Source organism: Nyctibius grandis, chromosome 9, assembly GCF_013368605.1.
Source record: "Nyctibius grandis isolate bNycGra1 chromosome 9, bNycGra1.pri, whole genome shotgun sequence".
Taxonomy (NCBI): domain Eukaryota; kingdom Metazoa; phylum Chordata; class Aves; order Nyctibiiformes; family Nyctibiidae; genus Nyctibius; species Nyctibius grandis.
In genome coordinates, this window is record NC_090666.1 from 2,902,713 (window position 1) to 2,921,702 (window position 18,990).

An 18,990-nucleotide genomic window follows, 5' to 3' on the forward strand; every position below is an offset into this window, starting at 1 on the left:
AATATGGTAAATATTTATGATGAATAATGAAGTGAATTTTCCTAATTACTGCTAGACATTCTGAAATCAAATAGAAGGTAAAAGTACCCAGCATTTACTATGGAATATTCAATACCTTAATATTGGGTTTGTTGTATGAATACAGAAAGTTCGACCTAAGTAACAGAAATTGGTCTACTGGAAAACACTGAGCAAATATCAAGAAATAGCTCGTCACTCGCAGAATGACAAAGGATTGAATGTGAAGAGCAAGTGCACAAAGTGACTTGAGATGCTGGTGCTTTAGTGCTGCTGTTAGGTTTTTACCATTCCAAGGAGTAGGATGATGGTTTGTTTCTTCGGTGTCACTGCAAGTGAGAGTATGAGAACTGAAACACTGGAAGATGAACTTGAGGCATCCGAAGTACCTGGACACTGGAACAAGTTCAAGAAGCAAATCCGTGCCGAAATCCCAAACCTGGAGAAACTCCATCATCTGCCACCCTGGAGTGACTCATATACAAAATCAGAACTGACACAACTGCTGCACACGATGCATGAAACTGACTGGGAGACACTATATCATCAGTTATGAGGGACCTAAAGGAGCACCATTTTCCTTCAAGAAGGAGCAGAACTGAGACAGCCAAGATCTGAATACATAAATGGAAAGGTGAAGCTAGTCAGATGGCCGCCTTGAAGTCACAAAGCCAGGTAGAAGTGGTTCAGAGCAAAAACCAAGTAAAAACCTCAGGGAATAATTTGCTTCACAATAGAGCTGAAGACCTCCTGTTGTCACAGAAGTGGGAAACAGATGAGTTGCCAAAAGCACGAAGCTATGAATTAACCTGGGCAATTCAAGAGGCTGACAAGAAAATATCCCAAAAGAACATGCTACATCTTACTTGTCTTACATATATTACACCTGAAAAAGGTTCATCTGCCAAGTACATTAGCTGAACCAGCATGGTGAAAAAGTATGAACAATTGCTGGGAAAGAAACAGAATGGTGATTTATGGAAAGCTAAGACAGCAAAATGAAATTAATAATATATTTGAAGCTGTGTTAGCAGCATCATACTATTCAAAAAGAATCCTGAAATCCAAAAACTGAGTCATGAGTTGGTTTTTCAAGACAGATAAAGTTAGTTTCAGGTTATAAAATGAGCACTACTTAAATTCTCTTTATAACTGTGACATTATTGTAAGAGTAAGGCTCACTCTGGATCCAGAGTACGAGCCCACAATGTCATACAATTTGTATTAAATCTACTGTTTTATTTATCATGAAGATGGTAGTCAAATTAACTAATGCAATACTTGTGGTACCACTCTAACTGAGAACTCCTGTGCCTAGAACTAATGTCATCTCTCTCTAGCTGGAGAGGATGTTGGCTTTCAAAGCATATGTTCAGCAACATTAAAAAAAATGCTTACCTATTTTAGCCTGAAAATTTCTGAACCTAAATAGAACAAAGCAGAAAGGCTTGCCAGTGGTGAAAGGGCCAGACAGCATAGGTTAGTTAATTATAGAACAGAATTTAAATACATACTTTGCAATGTAAATTACTTATCTGGTATGTAGAATTTTCCAGAGAGACTCCATAGTCCCCTCATGAAGGAGTTCTCACAGCAGCTGTAAGCTTTAGGGGAGCCAGGGAGCCAGCGATGTGGTTACTGGTGGATAAGGACTACCGATGTGCGTGTAATGCAACTGGCAGAGCAGCAGCCAAATGCTATTCAGAATCCCTCTTGTACTCTTTCTAAAAATTATGTTGTTCTTTGTCTAGATCATCACTAGATAAGTGCCACCGATACCAAACACTGTTCCTGTTCGTCTTCAAAATACCTGCATATTCTTTACACTCACAGAAGCAACCAGCCCATGAAGAAAACCTCTTAATTTTGCCATATAGCAGCCATTTTTTTCAACAAAACAGTATATTGAAAATGAAATGATTTATTATTTCCTGTCTGCTGAGGACCATATAAATTATGAACTGATTTTAATATACTGATCACTAAAAGACCTATTAGCTTTAAGTTACTGTAAACACAAAATATGTACTGTGTCATGCCCAGCCCCACATCTCTATTGGCAGGACAATCTATAAGCCTGTGAGCCAGTATGTTAACACGGTCGCTGTGAGCATTAAATCCAGGTAAAGTTTTCTCTGTTCAGCCCCAGCTTCTAATGCTGTACTTATGTATATGATGTTACAGTAAATTTAGATATTATGTCTGCTCTTGGGTTTCTCTCTCAAACGTTTTGGTTTTACAACCTCATTTTTTGAGTTGTTGAAATGTTTTATCTCCTGCTTTTTCTATGAAGGAAAAAAGAAAAAGAAAGAAGCAAATCGCACAACCCACAAAACTACCCAGAGAGGAAGGGGCACACACTGACAACAGTAAAAAAAAAAGCAATACATGTCCCGCTATCAGAATTATTTTCCCCAAATCTAGTCATTACAGGTCAATGAATTACAGATATCAACTTTATTGAGAGACTACTTGAGATAGAAATGCTGGTTTTAACTCTACTTTTTGTCTCAATTTAGATTACATTTTAGCAATTCTTTTTCCCCAGTGAAAGTAGCATCGCTCATTACATTACATTACATAACATAATCAAAAACCTTTGAAGGAAATTAGACCTCAGAACCCGTCTCAAGTGGAGCTTGGGAACTACAACTCCCACCACTAACTCTGCAGGAGCTTCTCAGATGGGTTTCAGGCTTTACAACAGAAAATACAGCGTAGATCTTTCTGTTATCTTATCTGTCTGTTACTGCTTTTTCTTGATGATGCAGTTGTTTGGACTGATTTTGTTTTGGTGAGAGAATAAGTCCCAAAACTGCAATATTTGATATTTTGTTTCTGAAAAAATAGGTAAACTAATGATAGGAAATAAGCAGTAGATAAAAAAGGCCATTGTTCTTACCTATAAAAAGCCTATTGTATCTTACCCTTCACTGCTACCAAAACAATCTTTAAATGTATATGGCTTAAGATTTAATTCTTATAATACAGCCTTTTCTTGAATCCCAGACAACCCCCCCATGGTGTGAACAGATGACATGATCATACTTCAGAATCTCTGAAACATGCATATTCCGATACAGACTCATATTTATCAAAAATAATCCCAACCCTGCACTGGAACAATAATCATTATCCCCCAGGCTTAGCTGGGGTTGTGTGACATGAATTGTTAAATAGATCACAGTACAAAAGAAGCTTGAACTGATCTTGGTGAGCTGGATGAGAAACAATGCTTACTGCATTCTCCTTCGCTAGACACAGGTGTGTGACATTCATGAAGCTTCAGATTTATTGCCAGATTTTTTATATACTTCAGTATCTCATTTCTGGTTGCAGCAAACAGAAAAGAATCTTCAAGTAGACAAGCTATTACAAAACTAATGAGTCATCTGCTCTTGACAGTACTCTGGAAGTGTAAATTGGTGCAGATCCATTTTAGCAAATCGAAGTGTGTCAATTTGTATCAGCAAAAGATAGGGCCCTGACTTTGAGCAGTAGTAACAGGAGCTGCCTCTGTGTGCCATTCCATATTTGCTGAGTAGAAAATTGGCTTTTGATCCTGCATCCCACTTAGATCTCACAAATCAAATGTAGAATATAGAACTCGTAATTTCCTACCATAGATCACTTCGTATAATCTAAAAATAAAAAGTTTGATTCTTGGCTTCATTTTCTCTTAACTTTCCCAGAATAAAAGTTATTTTAGGTCTTGCAGCAGAGTAAGACCAGAACAATCTTCACTCTTTGCAGAAAGTTCATTGCTGAGAGGTATCACCAGAAGTTTCATGTTTATATGCAGAAAAAAGAAAGTTTGTTTTGTTTGGCCATAGAAGAGTTTAACTTTCCGAAGATCAAGAACTTTGTTGGAAATCTATTAATCTGATATCATTACAGAGTTATACATATCACTAATAATATGTATTTTTTCTTGAAATCAAGATGAAATAGCATTTCTATTGAGGTGAAGTATTCTAGAAGAGAGAACTCCTTGCAAAATTTTTTTTGATGGTGGTCATGTATTTAAAAAAAAAGAAGATACATAGCCAGGCCAATACACATGCAAAATAGATGTGACAGTGACAGACTAGCTGCTTTGCCTGTGCTTGAGAAGATGGGCATCAGCCACTCCGTCCCAAACAGTCCATCCTGACCTCATATGTGCACCACCTGATTCTTGTCCCTCACTGAAGGCCATGAGGAGTCACAGTGCATGTTTGCGTGAGATGGTTCTACCTTGCAACTTCAGTTTACACCTCTGCCTCTAGTAATAGCAGGAATGGAAGCTATGTTCTCCACATCTCTCCGGAGAAATCAGCTGTCAGTTTTGGCCCCACCCTTTCCTCCCCCTGTAGTAGGACTGCACAAAAGCACAGGATTTGAGCCCATCCCAGCAGCCTGAAAGGTACAGGCTGATGAACAGAATAGCAGCAAGTGGCTGCATGGGGCTACTGCAAGACAGACAAAGGTTATATAATAGGGAAGAACCTGTGGGGTCTTCAGACTTTCCACTGAAATGCACTGGTCCTTCCAAGGTCACGTTTCTTACCTGACCCCTCCAGCTACACTGACTTCACCCACCCTTGTTCCCCAACCCTTTCTTCCACCAACCTCTCTTTCTCTTACCCTTACCTCTCCCTCCCAAAATCTGCTCTACCAGAAAATTCGCTGTTGCTGACACAACCACGAACCCTTCAGTTTCCTCCGAGAAAACATAGCGAATCATGCCCCTCTGCTTGTATAGATTAGTTGTTTTGGGGATTTGGGGATTCATATTATGAGTAAAAACCTCAGGGAACATGTACACTTTTATGTCCCTAGACTTATTACCAAGCCTTAAATAATGCAAATATTTTTCAGTAAAATAAGTTGCCAAAAGCTTTACCGTTTTATACTCAGTCATTTTAATAACAGTGTATTGACACTTTGTACGTGGCATACAAACAATCCAACTATCACAGAAACTTACCTCAACCCAACAGTACATGTGGATCACAACGCAGGCAAAGAAAATAGAACACAACACACATTTAAGCTGTATTACACATTCCATTCTAAGCAAAGGGCACAGGAATGTTATCCTACATGCCCATTATCTTACAGATCATATAAAACACAAACATGTTAATGAACCTGTAAGCCATCACTCAATCCCCAAAAGTACAAGTAAGTGTAGATGCAAAAAAACCAACAGAAATACTTGGTAAGAATGCTCAGGCTTTTTCCAACTGTTTCTTGTTTCTTCTTGGATAACTGTGGATCATAAAAATGACACGCCTCAAATTCAATCACCCTTTACAGTGTGAGCAAGTACCAGCAAGCTATAGTGGACAGCGTCCAGCTGCAGAAACTGTTCAGACCTGGCCCTCTACAGGAAAGGTCCAGATTCGCATCTGCGTTACAACACACCGTGCAAATATACCTTGAAGCGGACACAAAATTAATTCATACTCACTGTGATTACACTCAAAACAAGAACTGAGTTTAATATGGCCTTAGTGAAAATAAAGATTTATTATGATAAATATATTATGCCATATTCCAAAATCCAAATATGGTCCTTTTATTAACGAGTAAAAGGACCTTTAAATCAGCTGCCAATTAGATCCCCATTAAAATATTAATTTTGAATAAAAGAACTCTGCATCACTGCTTTTGCTCTTGGTCTTTAGAAGCGCACACTTTCAGAAGAGGACGAGATGTGGTCAGTCTTCCACTTTCTGATATTTATGGAAGATCTGTAAGTAGCACTATATTCTTTGCTTTGACATTCTCTGCTTATCAAAACATTTGACATAGATGGCAGCTCATTCTTTAGTCTCAGATGTGTGGGAAAATGAGTGGAAATGGAGAAGCAATCCAGAGCGCATATAAAAGACTGAGAGCTAAGAACTGCAAAAGTGAATTCTTACCAAAAAAAATGGGAAACTGGTTGCGCTCCTCCTTTGGTGAACTACTGTTCAGAGTGTTGGACTCCTCATTTGGAGCAGTTGGCAACAAATTTACTAAAAGGAAAAAAAAAAGGGATGAAACAGTAAGTGAGGGGTTATCTAAACACAACAAAGCTCTGAAAATAAGCTGATTGGTACCCATTTGCCTCGTAGCAAATGCCACTCCTTGCCAGTATTAATGCCACTCAAAGGCAGCATTTCTTTAAGTCCCAAAGGCACAGAAAACTGATGTGCTGAGGCGGCTTTGGGATGGATTCCTTTCTCTTCTTTAATTTTACTGATGTAAGATTTCAATCAAACATGCTTTGTTAAGGTTATTTTTGTATTGTTAGCAGACATTCTAACCTTTGCAACTGTAAGCCTTTTTCAAAATATGTATTACTGATGACAAAATGGCTGTGAAGCTATTTTTAATGTTACTGACTTCACTGTGCTTATACATTTCAACTAACATACATCTCTTCAAATAAACAGGAAAATGCGTGGGCAAGACAAAGAGTGCCTGCATTAAAAAAGGGTAACTACAAACAACAAAAGCAAATTCTTACCAAAAATCCCTGGAAACTGGTTGGGTTCTTCTGCCGGGGAACTTCTGTTCACAGCGTTGGGATGCTCTTCAGCTGGAACAATTGGCAATAAATTTGCTAAAAGAAAAATGGAAGGAAAACAATGAGGAAACAACACAAAAACCAATTGGTATCAATGATTCTATATTACCAAGGTAAAAACTTTCATCTATTTAAACCATGGCAATGGCCCCTAATCCTCTCCTTCTTCTTGGCTATTCATACAAATTTACACAGAGGTGACATTTCAGATTAAAGTCGGAAAAAAAAGCATTCTGGAACTTTTAGTATAGAAGGTCAAAGTGGAATCAGAGCTCAGGAAGAAATGCTTCAAGCAAAGGCAGGGGAAAAGCACATGGTTCTATATGTATATCTTTAAAAAAAAAAATCTTATAAAAGAACCATACTTGGTCTTTCCTTTTCTAAATGTGAGTAAGCTCAAGTTCCTCTTGCCAAAATGCTATGAAACAGTCCTGGAAAGATGCCCACTAGAGACAAGCAAGACAAAATGGTCTGGAGGCTCTGGGTGGGAAAAGGTGCTCATCCTATGAATAAAATGAAGTACTTTGTGAAGGGGAGGGGAGTTCTGAAGGTTACTACGTTCTGATATAAAACAGTTCGTAAGAACTAGTAGGACGAGGAAGCGGATGAATGATCTGTGGTCAGTCTCAACAGCTGTTTCATAGCCTAAGCTGCACAGCCTTAAGGAAAGGTAACAGTAAAATAATAAGGAAACAGTAAAATTAGACAGTAATATAAATAAGGAAACAGTAAAAATAGAAATTCCTATATGGGCACCTCTTTTCATGACAAGACTTGGTTTGAAAAGAGTGTATTCAGACGTACAGGTTAAAAAATATATATTAACATTTTATGATATTATAAAGCCAACCAGCTGGCAGATTTTGGATTACAGAAAACAACTTACGTGGCTGTAACCAGAATAGGTCCATTTCTTCATTCCTTGTCATAATATCTCTATTACTGTAAAGTCTCTGCCTTCTTCAATGCAGGTACCAATATTTTAAAAATATATTTCAAATCAAACTTCCCCAAACTTCTGTCCTAGAAGCTGTGTTTATAACATTTTTTCCCCTAATGGCAAGTTTAATGGAGAAATGTGATGTTTTAATGTCAAGGTACAGCCAGGAAACAGTACTCATTGTGGACCAAATCCCCTCTTCAGCTGAAATTGGTGTTAATTACTTCATCTGTCTATATTACTTCTAACATTCTGTTTCACATTATGTATCATGCACTATTTGTTTCAACTTAGATATATTAAATAGCATGCAGATTTCTGAAAATTAATATAGTGTTCTTTCTTACACAGACAGCTTTAATATATATTTTGCAGGGGGTTGCAGAATTAACATATATGCAGGCAGTTAACTGTCATGAGAAAAGTAACAACGTATGAGTCTTGTAATAGTCATTAAAATTAATTGTACCTACCAGATTTTTAGTTTTTCATTTTTGTATTTTTATTCAGTATATATATATAACTAATGTTAATTTCAGATATAAATTATTGCCACCTCCGGGTACCCTAAGTTGCCCTTTTTTCCATGGAAAATACCTTCAAAACACAATATTGTTTATACAAGAATAAGAAGGACAACAACTTACAGCTGCCTTGGCAGGTAGTCTGGCATTCTTCCAAATCCTTGAAGTTGTTCTGGTTTCCTAGGCACCCACCATACTTGAATACTTCACATATCTTTGTCTCTTTGTTATAGAAATACCTGGAAAAATAACCTCGGCAGATTCCAGGGTCTTTCTCATGAAAGCAGAAGTTGGGCTTTTCTACAAACAATGGGAAATGATGAACAGCGTAGGGGAAGACAAAAAAAAAATCAACACACATTCCAAGACAGCAATTTTTATTGCTTTTTTATCTTTTCAGGTAGCCAGTAAATTATATCTTGGAAAATGAGGACAATTTCACCAAATATTGCATAATATTGTGAAATATGATTCCTGTAAGTGTCCTCTGACACTCAGGCTCTATGATGAAATTAGTTTTTACTCTGAATTAAAACAAGACTCGAATCTCAGCTGGATCATTTGAATCTGAAGTACATGTTCTCGTCATTTATGTAGTTGTTTTAGTCAATGTTAGTGTGAATGATACAGAAAGCAATGTTAAAATAGAAGGAAAAAGGAAATAGTTTTAAAAAAAGAACAGGAAAAAAATCTAACAATGCATTTTGTCTGGGACAGTCTATTGCTATAAAAGGATACAGGAAACTGGGAGACAGAGCAGCTATTCCATCATTTTTCAGTCCCAGTTCCCAGTTTGCAATCAGTAAGTACAATATCAACCAAGGAAAAGTTAACAAATGAACACTGTGTAATTTAATGGAATATCTAGGCATGACATCATGGCTTCTGGCAGAGAAGAAAAACACAGAGCCATTCAATAATCCCCAAGTATCAATTTCTTACCATAATAAATTTTTTTTTCAAAATTATATTTTTAAAAGAAAATAATGGAAACAATAATGAAATATATGTGGAGATATTCTCAAATTCTTGCTAGCAGATGCTTTGAAATACGATTCTTGACCGAGCTGACTTGCAGAGAAAAGCGTATTTAGCCATCATCTATGACAATCATATCAGACGTGACATATAAAGGTCTTCCTTACCTGTGAAACTTAATAATATTGAGACTAAAACCTTGTGCAGAGGGCTGCCATTTTAATAAAAATTACTATAGAACAATCACGTTGAAGTTCCTAACATTTTTGGAGTAGCTTATGGAGTTGTAAAGAAGTTAACCCTATTACATCTATTTTAGCCAAGTAACTACTAAAAATCATTGCTAGAACAAGAATATTATTAAATTCAATTGATGCGCATGGTACATTTATATAAACATTATAATAGCTCATAATTAGTGTTTTTCCAAGAAATAATTGTCGATATCTTGTATTTCAAGTGTTATAAAGCTTCATGAACAGCAAAATGTCATTTTCAAAGATCACATGTAAAATTATACTATTAAAATGTTGCATAAAGTAACAAAATCAACTGTTTTAATCAGTCCTGGACAGCTTAATTTTGATTTTTCATTACCAATTGCATTCTCTGCCAGTAATTATACGTATTCTACAGTTCAGATATTTCACCTTTCTTACCATTCAAATGCAGCACCTATTGATGTTCACAGATTTACAAAACTAAGTTCACCTAGAGCAACAAATATGAAAGGTACGGGCAAGGCACGTGGTATGCTTTCAGCTGAGAAGGGAAATGAGAGAGTTATGCACACAGGTAGCAGGGCAAGAACCTGCCAGAGTGGTATCTATTCCACATACCATCTGCTAGGAGCTCACAGATATAAGGAGCTACAGAAACAATTATTTCACCAAATATTGCTTAATATTGTGAAATAAAAGAAAAATATTATTAGATAGATATTAACTGAGAAAGGCAGATAACAATAAGGGTATGTAAAGTAGACTACAGAATTGTGACTGATTTTTAAAGACGGCTGCACTTCATTTAGAAAATCCTTACATTAAAATGGTTCTCGCAGAAAAAAGAAATTAAGTCCAAATAAGTTGATCTCACAGCTAACTTTTACAGCCGCTTTTGAAGACAGAGATCATGAAGGCAATATAATCCTAACTATACAGACTAGTATTATACTTCTAAATGCCATGTCTTTCTCCAGAGACTCAATATTCAAGACTACATTACTGGAAACTAGAATAAACATGTAATTATGCTGATGATAGCCACGAGCTGAATTTAACAGGATATGTTCTGTTTTGTCATTAAAAGTAGGGAACTAGGGTCAGACCTTAAAGGAAGTAGTGCCAAGCGTCTGCAGCATCTGTGGAAAATCAACTTCAGTAACTTCCATGGCATAGAACCATGATATTTTTTTTATGCATTAAGAATGGAAAAGACAGCAGAAAACAGGAAAAGAAAACCATCATCTCAGTATGAAAATATTCCAGAATACCATTCTGCAAAGATAAACGATTTAGTCTATTTCAAAATCTATGGGCAAATATTGTTATTTCTGTGAGGAGTTCAATGCATTCAAGAGGAAAGCAAGGGGAAGGAGGAACAAGGGAAGGAGGGTAAGCAGAGAAAGAGGAGCTGACTTGCGAAGAATTTTACTCAAGTCTGTATTCAGGGAACTCTGGCTACCAGCATTGGGCCCGATCCAGATAAGTCTCCAATGTGGAAAGGGGGGAGGTGGAATAAGTCTTCACAAGCTCTATTCTAAGTGTCAGACTTAAGTATCCTTGTTAGGAACATAGGTTATCTCAACAGACCAGCAGTGTTTCAGACAAGTGACTCTCAGTGCTTAAGCGTTGGCCATTTAGGAAGTCTGGGTACCAAGCATTTAAATTTCTATGAACAGTCTGACCCTTCAGGAGTGGGAAACTTGTCCCCTTGCTTAATGTGCAATTAGGGGATCTGCCCTAACCTCTGTTAGCTCCTACACAGGCAATGCTTGAAAAGTTCTGTTTCAGAGTGATTTTTTCCCATTTTTGCTAACAGTGGAGGAAGCATTTAGATTATTCTCAAAACACACAATAAGAGTTCCACATCGTGGCTAATTATATAACCCTTGAATCTCTGCAGAGTCCTCCTTTTCTCTTTATTAAAGAAGGAGAAAAACAATGTCTTTATGTGTTTATTTTGGGGAGAAGAGATTGCAGCTACTATCTTCAGTGACCACAACTGCCCTCAAAGTCTTTGATGAATACAGAAGAAGATTAGGACCAAGAACTCATTTTAGTCTGACGTTGTTTTTGTTAGGAGATAGCTTGGAACAATACATAAAGAATTTATCAAAAGCAGCTAAATCCCTTATCATTGTATAAGAGTCTTAGACTGCTATGTAAACATAATTACCTTTCTTAATTTTTGCTAACATCATCTTCTGAGGCAATTCTGCAATACAAATAAAAAGAAAAGTATTAGCAAAAGCAGATATGTTAAGACTCACCTGTGATACTAGGGTGCTTAGCAGTGACTATGAGCAGTAAGGAGGAAGAATACAGCATCTTTTCCCCTTCTTTCTTCTGTTAGAGAAGTAGCACAAAAGCTTGTTCTGGAGGACTGAAGTATCTCCTTTGTATGAGAAGACCTGCTGTACTGGAAAGTTGAGGATATGGGAAGTACTGGAATCAAATGATGCCAATATTGAATTGAACAGAGAAATTTCCTCTTCATGTTACTGGAACCAGAATTGTGTATTATTGTAATCTAACTCCTCAAAGAGAGGAGTAATTAGCAGACTTACTTAACCCAACTGCTACAGCGACTGGTACTGCTAATAGCTTCAGAGCTTATCTAGTCAGCAATAACGACCTCTGTCACTCTAATTCCCTTTGCTATGCTATGTAGTGTCTGAGTAAAGTGTCCATTATGCTGTTTATGATATTAAAGCCCATTCACCCCAGTATCTACAACCATCCTTAGGGTAGTGCAGATGACAAACTTGTTTGCGCTGTTCTTTCGGTGCATGATCAGCAGTGATGAAGTTGCTATTGTCATTTTTAATAGAGGAGCCTGGGTTTTATTGTGCTTGCTCAGGAAGCTGGATTTCTGAATTCAACCCCACATTCCTTTTCAGCATCTGAAAACAAACCTTCTTGCCCTTCTAGGAGACTGCCTAATCATAAAACTACAAAGGAGTCCAAGGGGACTCAGCCAACGTGTAATAAATGCTGACAATTTTTCGGCAGCTGAGAGAAAAGTGACCAAGGGTAGCTTACACATTTTCTATTATAGAGAAATTTTGCAAGGCACATGAAATAGTAGCTTCTGGACTTCACCTAAGTAATCTTAATTGCATTGCTTCATAGTTCTTGTTTTGTGTGCTTTTCTTAACGGCATTATAAAATGCTAGTTTCTCTAAAACTCTCCTTTGCCTACAGACCTCTCGCACCTGAGAGAGGCAACTGAGTGGTACAGCTAATGCTTTGCTTGAAGATGCCTGCTGGAAGGCAAATGCAATTTTATTTTGCATTTTGCTCTGTCAGGCAATCAAACATACCATAACGAAGCAATGCATTTGCCTGACTCTGGCCATCTTTCTTAGCTACCACAGCCCCCCTTAAGACACCAATTCCCTGTAGTACATGCCTGAAGTAGCAGTTCAGCAGCAGAAGCATATTACAGCTACTTTCTACTGCTGATGGATCTTTCTGCTTCAGTGGATACACGCCTTCCAGAGGCCTGCTCATAGAGCCTCAGTGTAACCCATAGTCTAGCCTTCTTTGAAACATGAAATGAAAGGGAATTCAAAGGGAAGTATAGATTTTAATCTGCATTTAAATCACACACATTAGTCTCTCATGACATGTCTCCCAGAAGGCCTCTAAGTCATACACCTAAAAGACATCACTGCAGCATCTCCGTGACTTTGTGTGCGAGATACAGTCGCTCTGCCCAGCTGGTGAGGGTGGGGGATGCAGGAGTGCTGTGCCCTATCTCAGCTTGGAGGTACCGACTAGCAAGATCTCAGACTAAAAACAATCCTTGCTGGAAAGTAGAGTTGCTGCTGTGCCCTTCCTTGTTATGGAAGCAGTAACAGAAGATACTTGAGCCATCTGAACCCTCATCTTTTCTGTAATTTGTAATTTTAATAACGTCTCTCACCACCGCTCTAACAATCTCTTCACAGTCCAAAACTGAAAGGAATTTTAGCAGTTTATGATACATTTTCCTTCCATCTCTGGGACAATGCAGCTGGCATCCTTAAAAAAATATTATTTAAAGACATGACATGCATTTTAGAGTGACATATCATTTGTTTGAACACATTTCCAGTGCTTCCTATTAGTAGGAGGCTGTGCCTTCAGCATTTAAACCCATGACCTAAACCATGGACACTCACATCAGGCCATTTCACTCACTTCAGTCAGCTGTCCCCTTCAGGCCAAAGTCAGCAATCATACTTTGGCATATGATCTCTACTCTTCTGGCACAGAACAGGAAGAATTTATTGTGAGTTTATACAGGCCTAGAATATTTTGATCTTACTACCATGTCAACAGGGTCTTTTTGCTTCTGGTTTCAGTCAAGAAGCCAAATCCACAGCTGAGTTAATTTCTTTTTTTGTAAACAAACTGTATTTCTGAGTAGATCTGCTGTGTAAATAATAGACGTTAAAGTTGCTGTCATGTCCAGAACCTTTTACCTGCAGGTATTTTCCCATGTTAGAAGCTTAAGTAGCCTAAGATATGTATTCACTGCCTTGAAAATCAGGACCTTTGTGCTACTGATGACATTTGTGATTCTACTCATATCCAGTAAACTTTTTCTTCCCTGAGGTGGTGAGTATTGGGCACGAGAAACAAAAAATGCAACTGATTTCTAGAAGACTTGAGCCAGAACCAGGCATCTTGAATTTGAACACTGTCTTAGAGTGTCTTGGCGTGGCCAGCCTGTAGCTGGGCTCTCTGAACTCTCGTGTGCTGACTTCAGTCAGTTCTGGGAATTACTCATTTCTGTCTTTGATGGCTTATTCATTCAAATATTTTTAAAAGTTTTTCTGATTTAAGGAGCCTGGCAATTCACTCATGTTGGCTAATTTATTCTTGTATTTGTGCTTAATATCGGAAAATTAGACACTTTAACTATTCACATTATTTCTTCTGAATTTGTGTATATATCGCGTAACTTCCCTCTAGCTTATTTTTAGCAATCTTGACCTTCCCATTCTTCACAGCGATAATTGTCTGAGTATCTCTTAGATTTTTCTTTATTTTAAAGCATTTTCCTATCACTCATACTGTCTTTTCAGTCTGATTTCTACAGTTACTAAATAGTGATTTTCCTGCAGTGATAAATACTGGAAACATAAGTAAGACAAATATAACCATATACTACAAGACTGCACAGACAGAGACAGATTTAATAAATAGAACCTACTGAATTATATTTTTTTTTTACTGAATTATGTTGGCATAAGTGGGTTAACTTACTAGTTTGCTTTGTTTTATGGTTGACGGTTGACAGCACACTCTGTGTGCCACCAAACCATTTTATATGCTGTTCCTCAATCGGAGAATACAGAAATAACGAGCCTTTATTGCTCCAGTTCCTCATAGCAGATTCAACACTTGCAGAGTCTCAGATCGCTATTATGCGTATACCAAATGCTGTACTTGGGCTGAGTACCAAGATATGGACACTAAACCAGTTCTCATTTTAAATAACTTTCAGTTTTATTCTATGGAGTTATGCCAGTACAGGATTTGGTCCAGAAGATCTATTCCAGATATTGATCCAACATATGTGTCAGAATCAAAATACCAGTATTAGTCAAAATAGCAACATTAGATTGAAGAAATAATTTTATAGATCTTCACCCATGGCACCTGATCATGACTTTTGGACACTTTTCATCCTAAATTCCACATCTATCACCCTGCCTTTTTCAGTTTAGCCCTCTGTCTTAGCCTTTAAACTGGAATTTAGGACAAACTCTCCAAATTGCCAGGAAGTTGCATGTTTTGGATGAGATACTGGCAGCTGCAGTCCTGCAAACAACCCTGCTCCAAGCATGGCAAAAACGCTACGGGTCCAGCTGAAACCCAAAACCACACACCAGGTGTAAAGTACCAAAAGCCAACCTGGCGACAGAAAAAGAATAGCTATCTTCACATCCTAGATCCCAGATCTTTCTGACACTGATTGCTAATCAAGAAAAATAACTTCCCAATTTTTATCTTGAAAGATTGTATTCATTAAACTTTGTGAAGCCATAACTAGAAACAGATTAATCACCATTTTCTAAACAAAACACTGTAGAAGTGAAGAAAATGCCTTTTAAGGAAGGTTGTTCTCTTAGAATGACATCGCCAACATTCATTTTTTAAACTTATATGTATGTATGTGTGGAGTTCAGCAGCAAGTTTCATTAATTTCTGTGCTGAAAATTTAATAAATACGGAATGAACCTTTTAAGCTGGTTGTTCATAGGGAAAAAAATATCAGTTAAATCCATGATACAAACTTATGACTTATGGAAGCCATTTGACAAAGGAAGAATTTTAAGTCTATAAAGGCTATTTGTCAGATAAACAGACAATTACTACGCAAAATATTAATCCCACAATTTCAATAATTTTTAACTCCTTAAAATTATACTAATCTGTCTTGAATGCTCATTGAAATATCATCATTCAATTCTGATAGAGATACATCTTCTGGAAAAGTATACAGAATAAGTAATATTAATCAATACTCAAAAATCTGCCTAGGCTGGGTGAAGTAGAGGAAGGACACCAGTTTCTTTAGCCATAAACCTTACAGGGGTGATGATTACCAAACGCTAAAAGTCAGTCTATTACACCCAGTTTGGTGGGTGGCAACCTTCAGCCCAAATTGGAAGCAAGACCAACTCCTGCCTTTTAAGCCTCAAGCCCTACATCGCTGCCTTCTCTACTCAGAAGCACTAAAACTGGCATATTCTGGATGGAGAAAATGACCCAGATATCGAGATGCCAGAATTATCACTTAGTAACCTGCACTTCTAGTAGTATCTGAGACTTCAACATGAAACGAAACTGAATCACTGATTTCCCTTCTCAGACAGTTCAGTAAGACTTGGCTTAAGACCTATTTCAGATACAAGTAAGACAGAGTTTCATGGACTGTGTGTGTGCTTGCATTTAGGGCAAGATGTTCATATGCAGGAAGATGATTTTATCCATGTCATCTTTTTTTTTACTTGAAATGCTAGATTATGTTATTTAGTAATTAAGGAATTATGATTTCCATATCATTTTTCCTCCATGGGATTTCATTTCAAGATATACCTTATTTTAATATCATTAGCACTATGTTTACCCATATATGACTCCTGATTCTTGACACTTCTTCCCTGGAGCACATCTGGTCTCTGAGGCTCATTAGTGGATCTTGCCAGAAGCCACCAAAAGATAAGTATCAAATTAATCCTTAGAATAAAATGCACTGAAAAACTGCCATTCACTTAAAGAATGGAGTGATCTGATCTTTTTCACTTTGAAAGTTGTTAGTGAAATTTCATAGTGCTTTTTCCATCCTGATAAAGTTTTATTAGCATGCAATTGTTTGAAAGCAAAACATAACTGATTAGAAAAATAACTGAAATCTGCTTTCATTCCAAAATTTAAGGTTCATACTTGTGTTTATTTTTTTTTTTTCCCTTTTGAGCGGACTGTCTCTAGTGCCCGGTACAATAACAGAAATGCATGGTGGCGCCAGCAGATCAGAAAATAGGTGTGAATGGTAAATAATGCCTTGACTTAGTATTTAGTGAGTAAGTAAAATGCATGTAGTCTCCTTGCTGGAAAGATCACAGGGATCAAGACCAGGGATATCTTTTAGGAAAGATGGGTTTTCCTCTGTTAGCTCTTCTGCCAGTATTTTCTAACCAGTGAAACTTTGTGCTCATGTACAACACTCCACGTTAAATTTTGCTATTATTTATACATACAGTCCCATTGATGCCTTGTTCCACTCAGCCGTGCTATTCTGGCTCACTTTGTGTAGGTAAGAAAGCAACCCTGCTTTACTCTGTAAATTGTAAACACCACTGGAAACTGTCATACTGGAAATGTACAATAAACGTATATACTCACTTATTCTTTCCCTTGCCGTGGCTGGACTGGATACAGAGGGAGAAAAGTCTGAGTCACAGAACTGAATTACAGACTTGAGAAATTCGCAAAGCCTTTGCTGAACCATGACATGTGGTGTTGTCGCATTGGTTTGTATTAAAACAAACAAATTCTATTACATAAACACATCTGCGAGGCAATATCAGCTACCTCTACGGGTAACTGACAAGTAGTATAAGGAAACACTGAACATGCAAAGACTTTTTAGTAATTTTTCCTTTCATTTTAAAAACCTGTAAGTATTTAAAAAACTTGATCAACCTTCTGGAAGTATAAATGGGTAATAAGACTATGTAATATAGTGTCAAGACTATATAGGTCCATACAGACACAAGATAAGAGATTATACCTACTAGTCAAGTAAATGCCAGGCACCCTGAGCTGTACTCGCTGCTCTGATTGTAACACAGTCTGTGGACTTCACTTATTTTTCTGTTACCTTACCACCTTTCTTTTTCTGTCAGTAAAAGGCGAGATAATAAATTGCTTATTTACGGTACCTGGCTTATTGGTATGATCAGTTAATATTTGCAGATTCTGAGGATTAGAAGCATTATAACTAACAAATATTATTAAAATATTACTTAGGGTAATGGGAACATCAGCCTCAGCTGTTACTCTGACACCTGGATGGGAGGCAGATACTTACTTTGAGTCTAGAATAAATTTAGTGACGCAATTCATACTAATTTTTATCGGGAAATACAGATGTGTTGTGAAGCAGACAATGTAACAGATTTAAGGCCTGATCTAAATACTACGTAGATGTGAATTCTGGAAGGGATGGGAGATGGGTAACAGAGACATTTACATCTGTTACAGACAAAGCACAATGCTATAAATCAGTTTGTCTTACATATATAGTCTGTTTGGCTCAGCAAACCCAAAAAAGGAGCTTCTGAAATCAATTTTCTAATGTGAAATTTCTGGAAGTATTTTTTGTAACACATACGAACTTGCTGTGCCTGAAAGTGACCTATGCTAATCCTAGAAGGTACAAACCTATATACTGCAAACCAACTCAGTGCCTACAGCACATCAGTAGATTTCCAGTTTTATGGAAAGGCCCAGGGCTAGAATAAATCATAAAAATAGGGTAAACAAAGGGACACCTACCCAGATCTGCACAGCAGTAGGGTGCTACCGGGGTACATCTCTAGTAGGCAAGAGGGATTAACAATTGTCATCTGATTGTGTTGCCTACCCCCAGAACGGGGCAACATTCTGTTCTCTACTGCAGGATTGCCCAGCATCACTGTCTTGAGCTCAGTAACACTTAAGGACATATTTTGCTGCTGGGCAAGGCGTATGTGACTGAAAAGTACCTTCTATTGAGAGTGAATCCTTCTATCTTACCTCAAAGTCTAAATAAATTAACATCCTATATATGAATTCACTTGGGAAAAAACCCACATAGTTGGCATACTATCTGAGGGTTATCACACACCTTTCAGGAGCTCTTTATTTTGGATTTTTTTTTCTATTTCTATTGCTCCCCCTCAGTGTGCCCCTCACTATCAATTCCTGTTTACGCAGCCAGACACATTCCATCTAATTCCCATGAAAGCAAGATCCATATTAGGTATCCAGAGGAAACTCTCAATAAGACCTGAATTCCTTCAGTCTTTAAAAATATGAACTTGTCAAATATCTACCCCCATTGGCATTAACTTCCAATTTTAAGAATCTTCGAGCTTTCATACGCTCCTGTGAGGAACAGGAGTTGGTTACTTTCACAAGGCTGAAAGCCTTAGTAAATTACAAGGATCATTTTTAATAGCAAAACCAGCATTCCCAAGGCATTTGCTG

The 18,990-nt window shown here is 37.4% G+C and overlaps 1 protein-coding gene across 2 annotated transcripts in view; it reads right to left on the minus strand.

The window, feature by feature from the left end:
• Positions 1–18,990, minus strand: part of TFPI (tissue factor pathway inhibitor) — a 40,233-nt gene that overhangs the window by 1,189 nt on the left and 20,054 nt on the right. Inside the window, exons 4-8 of one of the 2 annotated variants that reach the window (XM_068407879.1) lie at positions 11,417–11,455; positions 8,165–8,341; positions 6,518–6,613; positions 5,931–6,023; positions 4,883–5,271 (exon numbers count right to left, since the gene is read on the minus strand). In XM_068407879.1, the coding sequence (XP_068263980.1) occupies positions 5,162–5,271; positions 5,931–6,023; positions 6,518–6,613; positions 8,165–8,341; positions 11,417–11,455 (515 nt within the window). In that variant the 3' untranslated portion in view covers positions 4,883–5,161. Of the gene's footprint in view, positions 1–4,882; positions 5,272–5,930; positions 6,024–6,517; positions 6,614–8,164; positions 8,342–11,416; positions 11,456–18,990 lie in introns of those variants that run through there. The other variant, XM_068407878.1, reaches the window with a different exon arrangement.